The sequence below is a fragment of the Anastrepha obliqua genome, chromosome 4, assembly GCF_027943255.1.
Source record: "Anastrepha obliqua isolate idAnaObli1 chromosome 4, idAnaObli1_1.0, whole genome shotgun sequence".
NCBI classification, from domain to species: domain Eukaryota; kingdom Metazoa; phylum Arthropoda; class Insecta; order Diptera; family Tephritidae; genus Anastrepha; species Anastrepha obliqua.
In genome coordinates, this window is record NC_072895.1 from 25,634,916 (window position 1) to 25,648,662 (window position 13,747).

Here is a 13,747-nt window from a genome sequence, read left to right on the forward strand (position 1 = left end):
TCAGCCTATGTGTGTGTAAAGAAATTATATTTCTTTAAGTCTACATATTCATTTGGTTTTAAATTCGCCGCGCATCTCTTAGAGTAAGTGAAACACTCATTCATTGCATTCATTGAGTTCAGACACATTCCTTTATATTTGTTCTCCGTCCATTCACTCTGGCTTTAGTCTGTGATTTTTCAACAACTATTTAACCTGAAAAATAAGATCTAAAAAGGGAATTGAAGTTCGAATAATAAACTTTAAATGTCGTTTCTTGTTTTCAGGTAAGTTAACATTGTAAAATAGGCGAATTGAGTGACTGATGATTTATGAATTTAGATATTAAAATAAAAAACTTGTTTTCAGAACAAAGCTACACATTTTATTTGTTTAAGAACAATATTCCCCATAAATAAGACATAATCGTCTTATAAAACGACATTTCTAGTGGAAATCGAAAATGAAGATGGAAAAACGCTGCTTTAAATTTGTTGTACTGGGGTCTACAGACGGAGGGTGTGTTCGAGCGACAAATGTTGCGGCAGTGTTACTTTTTATGACAGAGCATCACGTTCTTCGATAAAATTTCGACAACACTGGCAACGTTACGCGTTCGCTTAGCGAAATGTGGACAATCTGTTGCTCATCACTAGCTAATCAAGCGCAACATATGTATAAATTTTCAATGCGCAATCGAGATGGAGGAGGAAAAGTAAGTAAATTTTGTGTTATATGTTATTTTTATGTTGTAATATTGTTAATTATTTGTTTCTAGCATAAAATTAAGCGTTGTAGAAACCAAATTACTGGTCAGAACTCGATTAGACATGGAAAATGCATTTGGTAGCGGGAGGAGGAAGAAATTGGTCCTTTGGGGCAAAGTACTGGACAAAATGAAAACCGATGCTCCAGATCTTAGCGCTACAAGAGATCAGATGCAACGAAAATTTTTACACATGTACGCAACATATAAAAGAATAAAAAAGAGGAAGAATTCTACAGGAAGAGATGCAACCACTTGGGAATTTTTTAATGATTTCGACGAGATTTATGGAACAAGACATTCCATTTCTCCTCCATCTCAAAATTTGCAGAATGTTTGCTAAACATTTCAAGCAGCAAAAGTGTACAGGATGATGGAGAATATCAAAGATCTCCAGACGAGAATCATAACTCCGAGACTGACTCCGATGGTGATGCTACTAGGAATGAATATGAAAACAACGCAAATACTCCTAATAAAAAACGAAAAATACCAGCCAGCGAGTTACTGGAGTTTTTCAAAAAAGAGGCTTGTGAGGAAAAAATAAGGCACAATGAAGCGATAGCAGTGGAAAAAGAAAGGCTTCAAATAGAGAGAAAAAGTTTCAAGAATGATGGAGCTCAGAGAAGTGTTAGATAAGTTTGTCAACAAGTGATCTTAGTATCTGAAAAAAGTGATCTCACTCAGTCAGTATTTTTACAGACTTCAGCATTTAGTTTTTTTATATCATTAAAATGATAACATGCACCTAAATGAAATGTTTTCTTATTCGTTTTTTTATTAATATAAAATAAAATAAAGTAATTTAATGAATTGCCATGAATTAAATAACGTTCTCAACTGATTCCGTCTAGCTATTCCTTCGTTGGTGTCGTTTATATTGCTGTTTTATTATCCTGTTTTTCTCCATGTTTCTTAAAAAACTATCCCCACCCCTTTCCATTAGCTCATCTGCTATCAAAAATGTTAAAAATTCCATTTTTTTAAATAACACGTTCGACGCAAAATAAAGTCTGCAATATTGCTGCACACTATCAGCTGAGTATCAACAACAGAGTATCAATAAAGCAACAGGGTTGCAGTATTGCGGTAATTATTGAGAGGCTCGAACACACCCGGAAAAACCAACGTGATCAACATAACCTCTATTGAAACACCCGACGGCTATATTTATGAAGTACCAGACGAACTGAAAGCCGCTGAAAACACACGGGCATAGTGTCTTTAGACATTTATACGAAAATAAGAAATTCACTGAAAAAAGGCACCAAACACGCTCAGTATGGAACCCATTAGATGCCAAATTAAGGAAAATATATTTAGATGAAGATGAAAATTTACAGTTTAGACACTAATATCTCAATGATGTTACGAATGACACGCATCTGAACAAAACTAGCTATGATAATGTCACAGAAAACAAAAATCTGGGAAAACTTGCTGAAAGATTTGTATTGGAAAAGTTCTCTACTAAAACATCGAACGCTAACCAATGGATTAGTGACTTTGAGAGTGAATGTGGAAGATTCAACATTCAACAGGAAGAAAGTAAGATTGAGATTTTGAAACATTTATTGGAGAAGCAATGCTTAGATTGGTACAGCAGTATGATTATAAAATTAACGGTGAATTCAGATTGGATTCAATGGAGGAACATTTTTTGTGAAACATATGGAAACAAAGGTTGGTCCCAGGTCAAATATGCATTTACATTAGCCGGTTCACTGCTTGAATATGCTACAAAGAAAGAAAGACTCTTGTTAGAGGTCAACAAAGAAATTGACACCCAAATAATGATAAATCTTTTTGTTAGGGGGTTATTTGATAACACAATAGATAAAATTAATAAAGAAACGTTAAATTCAATTGCAAGCCTCTACAGTGAGCTACTGCTATACGCCGTATGCTAACGCTTTAGAAGGTATACCTCCTATTATTTTTAAGCCAAAAAATAAACAAACGGTTATAAAGACAAGGCTTGATCTTAATAAAATTGATGCCTCCAATATGAAAATTGATAAATAATTGCAAAATTCAGGAAGAAGAAGAAATGGCTAGGCAAGCAAAAATTGACGACGTGAGTATTCCAGTGTTTGATGGAGCAAATTTTTCGAGCTGGAAGTTTCGACTTTTAAACATTTTGGAGTATAAGGAGTGCCAAGGTCCAGCAAAAAGGGAAAAGACCGCCGCCGACGATGAAGGTATGTGGAAGAAAAGCGACCTAAAAGCCAAGACAATCGTGATAAGCGCTCTGTCGGACAGGCAGTTAGAGTACATAAGTGAGTGCACATCGACTTACACAATAATGTCGAAATTAGAAAAAATGTACTCAACGCAGTCAACTTCACTACAAATTATTAAGGGGTTATATACCTTGTGTTTTTCAAAAAAATCAAAATAAATTTTATTTCTTTATCGTAAAGTACAATCCCTTGAGAACATTTTCCAAAAATTTCATAGAGATCTGAGCAATAGATCGAAAGTTACAGCGTTTTAAATTGTGCGTCGTCACGTCCTGAGCGTACGGCCTCATGCGGCGCTTGAAACTTTAAACGCGATTATCTCAAAAACGTGTTTTTCCAAAAATGCTTTTGCGGTGGACGCGATTGCAAAAAAAGTATTCAACCGATTTTTATAATTTTTTTTTAAATTGTTCGTAATTGATGTCGCCTCTTAGTGAACGATCAACTTTTTATGTATAGATTTTTATTTTGCAGATATGAATTTTTTAATGCCAATTTTAGGACTGTAGAAGTGGAGTTTTTTAAAAACATGTTCCTATTTTCACAAAAATCAAAATATTTAATATATTGATCGTTCACTAAGAAGATATAACCCTATACTAATGAAATCTTTTCGATTTTTTGATTTCAGTTGACTTGGTGGACTTGAATCGCGTCCACCGCAAGCCTCTTCCAAAAAAAGGGTCTTGGGGGAAAACGCCATAACTCCGCCATTTTTAAATATTTTTACACAAACAAAGCCTCTTTTTTTTCTTTAAACATTGTAATATCCAATAATAAAAACTTTTATACAATAAAATTATTGCTACATATCTTAAAAAAAAAACCCAACTTTCGCTAATTTTACCGGACCACAAGGTATATAACCCCTTAAGAGGTCAAAATTAGAAGAAATGAAATTGAGGAATTACGGCAATGTTGACGAATTTCTCGTTGACTTCGAAAAGGCATGCAACGAGTTGGAATCAACTGGGGCCACATCAAAAGTAGAAGAAAAAATGCGGTACCTGATAAAAGCCCTACCACCTAACTACAGCATAGGAGACTTCATTGACCTGGTGCCTGAAGAGTCAAGGACTGTCGAATATGTGATGTCCAAAATTAAGGAAAAAAACTTGAACAAAAGTGATTGTGAAAAAAAGACCAATGTGAGCACTTTTAGTGCAAAGACAAAAGGAAAATGCTTCCAGTGTGGAAAACCTGGGCATTATCAACGAGACTGCTGGCACAAACCGCAAGGCAGCTACGGACGAGGATCTCAACACAGCCAGGGCAGAGGAGCCCAATCAAACCCCAGAGGACATCGTGCTACACCGAGAGGCAGAGGCGCGTCGCAACGAGGTTACGGTCGCGGCAGAGGCCAGGACATCAGGCGTCAACATCCATCAGCGAGCAGCACCAGGAGCTGTCTTCTGAGTCGTGGGCAACGTAATTTTTTAGGTTTCCTGTTTATCAAATAATTTTGATAAAGTAGTAAACAATTGACTAGAATTGTTTACCAAAATAATTAATTCACAAAAATGCTAAGAGTGACATTTTTTCTCAATAAAAGGTGAACATCGAAGCTGAAAGTTGAATTTTTTAGTCTTACATTTTGCACATTGTGTACGTATAAATAAAGTTAGATTCATTTGGTCTTACATGGGGGCTCAACCATTGAACAATAAGGCCGCTGAACAGTTAAAAAGTAAGGTCGAGAATGTCATCCTCCAGAAGCGTTCAAAACAAAGCGCAACTAGCTACTAGGCGCAGAGCTGCCCAAGAAGCACCGTTGGAAAATAATGTAGAGCAGGCAGGGGAAAGTGCGACATCAGACAGCGAAAACGTACAGTCAGTTGTCAGTTGTCTTGTAGCTCGGTCTTAATCGTAAACTTTTTACTGCATTGTGAGTGCTGCCGCTCACATGTATAAGTTATCATATCATGCCTGCCCTAATATTTCACCCAGCAGATAGCATTGCTTTGATCTTGTTGTTTACAAACAAATACGCCGTCTGTGGGTTCTGCCTAGTAATCATCACGCCGTAATATGTCCTGTTATGGCATCCTAGCGTGATCATCAGTAACAATGAAAAACAGCAAATCCCTTTACGGTACCCAGACACCCAACTAAGAGCATTGCTTAACAACAACTTAACAGTGGCGTTCGCTAACAATGCATCCCAATAACAGTGTCACCGGGCATGCGGGATCAAGGCACATGACAACAACAACAACATAGACAGACAAAGGGTATTTAAGGTGGCAGCTTAGAATAAGAAGTTAGTTATTTGATTTATGGATTGACGACGATAAGTCGTGCTCGGGACTAAATAAAGGTATGTAAAAAAATAAAAAAGTGTTTTAATATAATATAAAGTGAAAAACTTAACTTATACACTAATATAAGCTTAGTATACTACACAGAGAAGAGAACGATAATTGAGGAGATTGCACTTGTTTATGCGATGAGTCAAGTTTGTGAATTCAAAGCAGATGGTCGATCTACAAAAGTAATAGGAGTTAAAAACCTTTAATTGTTGATTTTTCTATTTCTAGGTTAGTCGACCGCGTGCAATTACTTGTTATGAATTTAGTTCGATAAATTAAGTTCGATATTAATAATAAAGTTTCTATTTCTAGATAAATCGTATTGTGTGTTTATTACTCCCAATAAAACAACATATTACATATATATTTGGGCTTGCTGTTTTTCTGTACCGCCTAATCTGTTTTTAGATGAAGTCGTTGTCGCGGAAGTCCTCTCTTCCTATAGATATTGATTATTCGATAATCTATATAAAGATAATGAAAATGCGCAACTAATTAACTAACAAAATACAAAAAAAAATTCATTTTTTAATGTTATTTAACACCTTTTTTGAAAAAACAGTAGCAGTGTTCATTTTTTTCATATTTTTATACAAGATTAGTGTATTATATGCGGGAAAGCCTTCTGAATAAGACAATACTGCTCTTGTTTCAAGTGAAAACTACGACCGCAATCTTACACGCCGTTTTACTATCGCGCAACGAGAAGCTGCGCGAGATCCTTCATGTGTCCGCCATTTTGTTTTTTTACTTATGTTAAAAAATTGTTTATTACTCTTCAATCATGCCTTCAAATAAATGCAAAAGATTATTCCTGTGTGTCGTTTTTTTCGCCTCGAAAAAAATTGAGATAAATCCCTTTTTTTTTGAAGCCACTGATAAGAGGCTATTGTACAAGTTAAGGCATGATACCGAAAATTACGAAAGCAACAGCATTTCGTTGCAAAACCTCACATACCCTACCGCTCTTTCTATCACCCCAGTGCTGACATCTAAGCTCAGCCCAACACCAACATATATCCTGTTTCCAAGCCATCTGTTAAAACACAGAAATCCTTACTGGGATAACGCAACAGAGAAATTACCACTGGGACAACGCAACACATTAGCGGTGCAGACACAGAACCATAGCAGTGCCCTGAGTTCATTATACTTAGCGGTAGGTCAGTTTCGTCGTTCGATTAGATATCCCGCTAATTAGGAGCCAATACAAAAGTGCGTGCATAAAAAATGTAATTTCGGCACGACAAACATCACGCCACCACTCGAGGTAACTGCAGAGAAAATTCACACCATCATACATCACCGTTTTATTTTTCGTCTTCGTCACCCACCATTCTTCGTCATCGCCTACCTACCACCTACTACCGTGCTTAGACACAATTCATTCCACGATTGACCGCTCAACGCACCTGATCGTTATAATTATTTGTAAAGATTTAATTTTATTTTATTTTAAAAATAAATTGTAATAAAGTTTCAAATATTCAGAGCTAGAAAAACGCTTCTAGCTCCAACACCATCCAAAACCACAAAAAATCAAGTAAAATCATCGACTGTATTAAAAACATAGGCTGACTTCCTAAACGTCACGATGCAATGTGTACTGCGATGCGAAATCCATTGCGATGCAATTTTTCGATACCACTGCATTGCTTTGCATACATCTAGGTGGCAGCATTGTTTCATTTAAGAACACAGCTGATGCAATCAAAATGGATGTGACGGTGAAAAAATTAGCAATTTGCTCTTTCGCTGAGTTATTTAGTGAAAATCAATCCAGTAGTGATTTACTTATTGCAAAAAAGATGAGAAAAAGACACAAATTGATTTTTCACTTGTGGAAGACGCAGAGAATCGCGAGAAATATTCCAAAATGCAAAAAGTTTCTCGAGTGCATTGAAGAAATGCCCAACGATGTCTTTTATAGCCATTTCAGGATGCAAATACAAACATTCCAGGTAGTATACATAAATAATAAATATTAACGTAGTTTTATATTAATATTTTATATTTCAGACTCTTTGCGAAATAGTACAACCCTTTTGGCCGGCAAAAAATGCAGGACGTCCCAATATACCATTGAAGCTAGCATTGCATATTACGCTTTGGAGATTAGGAAATCAAAATAGTTTCCGTGAATTAAGTAATATATTTAACGTTGGTATTGGTGCTACTTATCGGGTATTTTTCAAAACGATTAAAATCTTATTAAAACTAAAAAGTCGTATCATAAAATTTCCCTTGACCGCATCAGAGCGTCGGATTGTTATGGAAAAATTTCAGGCAATGCGCAGCAACCCATTTCCGTTTGTCCTAGGATGCGTAGATGGGACACACATCAAAATCACCCAACCAACGCAAAGCAGCATCAGTTTTTATAATAGAAAAGGCACATTTTCAGTAATAGCGCAAGCTGTTGTGGATAGCGAATTGCGTTTTATCGACGTTTTTGCTGGATATCCTGGGAGGTGTCACGACGCTTCCGTGTGGCAAAGCAGCCCTTTACGTCAAGCAATAATAAACGGAGATATTCCCTTTCCTCCTGAGTGCCATTTGCTGGGAGATGCAGCTTATCCACTGGAGAGATTTCTTATGGTACCATATAAAGATACCGGCTTTTTAAGTGAGGGACAACAAAGATTTAATACTATTTTAAGTAGTACAAGAGTCTGCGTGGAACAAGCGTTTGGAATTTTAAAGAAAAAGTTCCGTATACTGAATTTCATTGAAATTCGCAACATCAAGCTTGTAAAAAATATTATAATTTCATGTATGATACTCCATAACATCATTATAAATAACGAAAGTTTTACCACTTCGGATCTTCCTGATATATTAGAAGATACAAGTACGGAATCCCGAGCAGACATCGAAGAGTTGGATGGTAGATCAAAACGAGATCAATTAACCAATTTATTATCAGCTTAAAACTTTAGTTTTTACAAAGAGCAACCTGAACTTTAAATTTCATTTTACGACATACATACACTTAGCCCACAAAGTCTGCGTTCACCTTAGACTTTTTGCGTGTAATGTGAAAATAAAACATAAATCTATAATTCAAATCAAATTATTGCCATAAGTTTATTCCTTATTTTCTTAAGTTTAAATAACAGAAACAATAATTATATTAATCTTCTCGATATTGATATAACGTGACATAAGTGCCATAACAAAAGAAATAAATAACCAAAAAGTCTGCGTTCAGTTTTACATCAAGTATGAAAAATATGAAAAATATTATCTTAAAAAGAAAATTAATATCTAGTTGGGTAGCCCCGTAGTTTTAAAACTTCCGCCAATCGGTTTGGCATCGAATATACCAACTTCTCTGTCTCTTCTGTTGTAATTTTCTCCCATTCTGTCTGCAGAACATTTCGTAAGGACTCTTTACTAGTTATTACATGCTGTCGTATTTTTTTCTCTAGTAAATCCCAAAGGTGCTCTATGGGGTTGAGGTCGGGTGATTGGGGGGGCGTTTTAAGCTGTCTTGGAGCATTATACAATAGCCAAAGTCGTACAACCTCCGCTGTGTGCTTTGGGTCATTGTCTTGTTGAAACCAAAACGTTGATGACAATCCAAGATTTTCTGCACTTTGCTTTAAATTTTGTTTTAAAATATTAAGATACCCCCACCTATCCATTGTGGATTCAATAAAGCTCAGTTTACCCACACCAGCAGCTGCCATACAACCCCACACCATAATGCCACCACCACCATGCTTGACAGTGCCTACAAGGTTTTGTTTTTCCAGCGCTGTTCCTGGTTTCCGCCAAACAATTTGACGTCCTTTAATGCCGAAAATGCAATACTTACTTTCATCTGAAAATATAACTTGTTTCCAGAACTCTGGAGACTTATTTATATAGGCGTTAGCGAACTCAATACGTTTACGCCGATTGACATGTGAAATGTGTGGTTTTTTACGGGCTACCCTACCATGATACCCAGCTTTATGTAAAATTTTTCTTGCAGTTTCCGCACAAATTTTTTTATTGAACGTCTGTTGCACGTTTTCAACAATTTTTGTGGGCGTAGTTCGCGGATTTGTCTTCGCCATGCATATTATTTTGCGTTCTTCTCGAAAAGATAATTTTTTTGGACGACCATTTCTCGGCTTAGATGTTAAAATCCCAGTTGCTTTAAAATTATTTATAACGCGTTGTACAGAGGAATACGTTCTTCCAACAGTTTGGCCTATTTTTCGAAAGGATTTTCCTTCTTTCCATAATTTGATAATTATTTTTCTTTCTCCAACACTAATTTCTTTTCCTTTTGACTCCATGCTTAAAAATTAATCCTTTCCGTAAACAAGATGCAGCATTGGGTGCGTTAAACAACTGACTAATATGCAAATAATAAAAACTGCGCAATAAAAAGCAAGAAGCATTCTTAAAACTAACGGTATCATTTAAACAAATAAACTGAACGCAGACTTTTTGGCGGTTGTATTTAGTTGTCGCGACATTCAAATGCCGTTATCTCGCATATGCATGCACGAATCTGAACAATTTTTTCACAGTTTTGCAACTGAATATGTAGAGAATAAATAAACGAAAAGCATTGTTTTGTAAAATACATAAGTGCTGTATATTAATATAACATATAATATTTAGTGAGGTGAACGCAGACTTTGTGGGCTAAGTGTATGTATACGTACATTCCTTTAACATAAACAAAATAAAACTAATATCAACTAAAAATAAAACTAATGTTTTGTATTTCAACACATTTATTTTCTATTATTATTCAGGTTTTAACCTATTCAGGTAACAGTTCAAATGTAGCGTTTTTGTTTCAGTCTTTATGTTACCAAAATAAAATTAACATAAAAATTGTTTTATTAATTTTTTCATTTCTTCTATTTTCAAGCGTTCAATTTCCAACTTCTCTTTTTCCATTTGCAAAAACTCCTCCATGTACTTCTTGTCTGTCTCACAAATATCACTCATAATTTCCTTAACATCACGTTTAGATCTCTTTGAAGTGAAAGCAGGTTGCTCCTCACTTTCAGACAATTCTAATATTGATGAATCCAAGATATCTTCAGGAACCACAATATCTGCGCGTGTGCCGTAAATTTCATCTAAAAGATCAAAAAACTCCCAATTTGTCGCACCTTGCCCAGATGTGTTGTTCCTTTTTTTAATGCGCCTATAGGTTACCATTAGATTTAAAAACTTTCGAGTTATATCGTCACGAGTGAATGTCAGTCCTGGTTCAGTTTCTTTCATTTTAAGGAGCACCTGCTGCCACAAAACTGTCTTTTTGCGTTTTTTGCCCGCAAACTCCGGTTCACTTTCCAGCCTGGTCGTGATCAATAACTTGGTCAAATTGAATGTCCACTTCTTTTCACTAAAATGTAAATAATAAATAAATTAGTTGGGTACAACTCAAATTATTTTACAATTAAGCACATTTACTTACGTTTCAACCTCTGCCATTTTAATTGCCTTTTAAAATACAAGTATCACAAAATTTAGTGATGCGCAAATTTCGATTACGATGCAAGTCGATACCTGATGCATGCATTTAGGAATTTTCGACGGTAACGTATAATCGACTTTTGCATTTAGGAACATTTGACTTTGTACTTATGCAGCGCAAATGGCATTTAGGAAGTCAGCCATACTGATTACCCATCGTAGTAGCATCAAAATTATGTGGATACCTGGGCACTCCGGCATCCAGGGTAACACACTGGCAGATACAATTGCCAAGGAAATTTCCATTGCCACCAACAGTCACATCAGAAGTCATCCTACCCAGCGACATATACCGGCTTATTCATGAACAGAGGCAAACGCAGTTACTTCGTAATTTATTCGAATATTAACCCATACACACGACTACGTATTGGGCACACCATAATTACAAGCGTACACCTATTACAGGGTAATACATCCAACACCTGCCCCTTCTGCCAAGGCACAGTCAGTGTGCATCTACTGGTATCCTGCCCAGAACTTGCTTCTCAAAGGCATCACCACTTCAGCAACACAGATCCTCTTCTACTTTTAAAAGATGCCACTGAAGATAACATTAAAATAATTTACAAATTTCTGAAGGACACCAACCTACTCCGTCGTATCTGATCTAACACACATCACCAGCCAGCCGAAAGCCTCTGCTGCTAGCGCTGCGTCAAATATCATCACTAATAATTAGGATTCAAATTTCTTGGTTACAACGGGCAAGAAGTCTCATATATATTGAAATAAACTTAGTTTTTTAAAGCGTTTCGCATCCTTAATACAGTATAAAAAAGTACAGTAGTGACTCTCGTCGCGATAAGATCATTTCTAATCGTCAGCCTAACTACTTAGCGTACACTAGCTAGCTATCAACAGTGCAAAAATAAAAAACCAAAACAGTGTATTAAGCTGTGAAACCAACAAGAATAACAGTATACATAAAAGCCAAACCAACGTGCTTCTGCACTACTAACTAGTAAACAAATAAGATCAAAAAGGAAGAAAAAACAATACAAGAGTTGTGATAATTTACAGTAGCCCCAGAATGTAAGAAAACTCGTAGTGGAAGTGTCTTAATTAAAACCAAAAATAATGTTCAGGCAAACAGATTAATAACATTAACTGCTCTATCTAACGAAATCACAATTCAAATTACCGAACATAAATTTGAATTATTCCAAAGGTGTGATTTATTGTAACGCTCTCCGTGGCATCCCACAAGACGAAGTTTTGGAGGAACTTAAATCTCAAAATGTTTGTCTTGTTGAAAAAATCCTTAAAAAAGATAATAATAACTTGATTGAAACGGTACTAGTGGTCTTAACATTCGATTCAACTACATTACCAGAAGATATTCGTATTGGAAAATATGAAAAAATCAATATGCGACCACATATACCGCGACCACTCAGATGCAACAATTGCTTTTACTATAGACATATTTCCAAATTCTGTAAAAATAACAAAACTTGCCCCTTCTGCGCAAAAGACTATCATTCAAATACAGAAAGTAAAGAAGAGTGTAGAAACAAGAAACTTTGCGTCAACTGTCATAAATCTAAGGTTACTCCAAACGACCACTCAGCTATTGATAAGAAGTGTCCAATATTCATTAAACAGCAAGAGCTCCAAGCAATAAAAACAACACTCAAAGTTGATGACAAGACTGCCTTCACCATATATCAAGAACGCCATCAACATGATCATGCTACATACCTCTCTGTTGTTACCACCCAGCCACCAATACCCATTCCCAACCAAAAATCGTGCTTCCACCATCATCACAGAGACCAGCAGTTATTGTACATAAATGTACCCACCCCGTCAACCCTGTATATATTTATGTTAGTAACACCCTATTTACTTATTTACCTAATTTGTATTTATCACGGTTAAAATCCTAAATTTCTCAATATAAATATTGCTCAGACTAGTTCAGGCAATCGCCGCGCAAAGACGTGTTATTTTCGCTCTTCCGTTGTGATTAGACAAAACTAGTGATTTCTTTTAGTGCTTAGTGTTAGCTATTCACTTACAAATCTACCACATTCTTTCTTTTCGGTTAAAATTTATAGTAGCACAAACAGTTGAAAACCAGTGCAGTGTGAAAATGAATGGGGCTGACCCCCCCTCTTCAAACAGGTTTCGGCTACTTGACCCGGACATTGACCAACCTGGCAAACGCACGAGATCTGACGATTTCGTACCTCTCCCTCAACACAAACAGAACGATGATCACATTCCGCGATATCTCGTAGCGACTGCGGTGGGACCAAAAGTTGGTGAAGAAATTCGCCCTCTTTCGTCATACAATGTATTCCAGATCGACAAAGGGCTTAAACACATATGCGTCGACTACACTGAAGTGTCTGCACTAAGATCCGGAGATCTGCTCATCAAAACCCTAAACTTAAAGGCAGCTCAAAAGTTTCAGAAAGCAACTTTTATAGGAATAATTCCGGTAAAGATTGCTTCACATAAAGGACTTAATACCTCACAAGGAAGAATCTTCTCCAGGAATATCATCAACCTCCTAGAAGAAGAATTAGTTCAAGGTCTAGCTAGCCAAAAAGTGATTGAGGTTAAGAAAATCATGAAGAAGTATGGAGATAAACTAATACCAACCGGAGCAGCAGTAGTTACTTTCGATCTGGTTCGTAGGCCGGACACAATCAAGCTTGGATGGGAAAGAGTTCGCGTACAAGAATATATTCCAAACCCAATGAGATGTAGAAACTGCCAGAGACTTGGACACACCAAAAATAGATGCCGGAACATGGAACTTTGCAAAGAGTGCGCAACGCCCCCTTCACATGAAAAATGCACCGGAAAATATTGTATAAACTATGACAGCGCCACACACTCATCCTATGATTCGGCCTACCTCAGCTTCCTAAAACACAAAGCAGTCAACAAAATAAAAATCGAACGTCGCTGCACCGTGCGAGAAGCATGGATCACAATAGCCAGAA

General features: G+C 36.4%; 1 protein-coding gene across 1 annotated transcript; it reads left to right on the plus strand.

The window, feature by feature from the left end:
• The first annotated feature begins 6,875 nt into the window (after nucleotides 1-6,875).
• On the plus strand, nucleotides 6,876-8,270 carry LOC129246258 (uncharacterized). Its single transcript, XM_054884938.1, has 2 exons — nucleotides 6,876-7,258; nucleotides 7,317-8,270. The coding sequence occupies exons 1-2, from the start codon at nucleotides 6,926-6,928 to the stop codon at nucleotides 8,226-8,228; spliced, it is 1,245 nt and encodes a 414-aa protein (XP_054740913.1). The 5' UTR covers nucleotides 6,876-6,925; the 3' UTR covers nucleotides 8,229-8,270.
• Nucleotides 8,271-13,747: the final 5,477 nt, after the last annotated feature.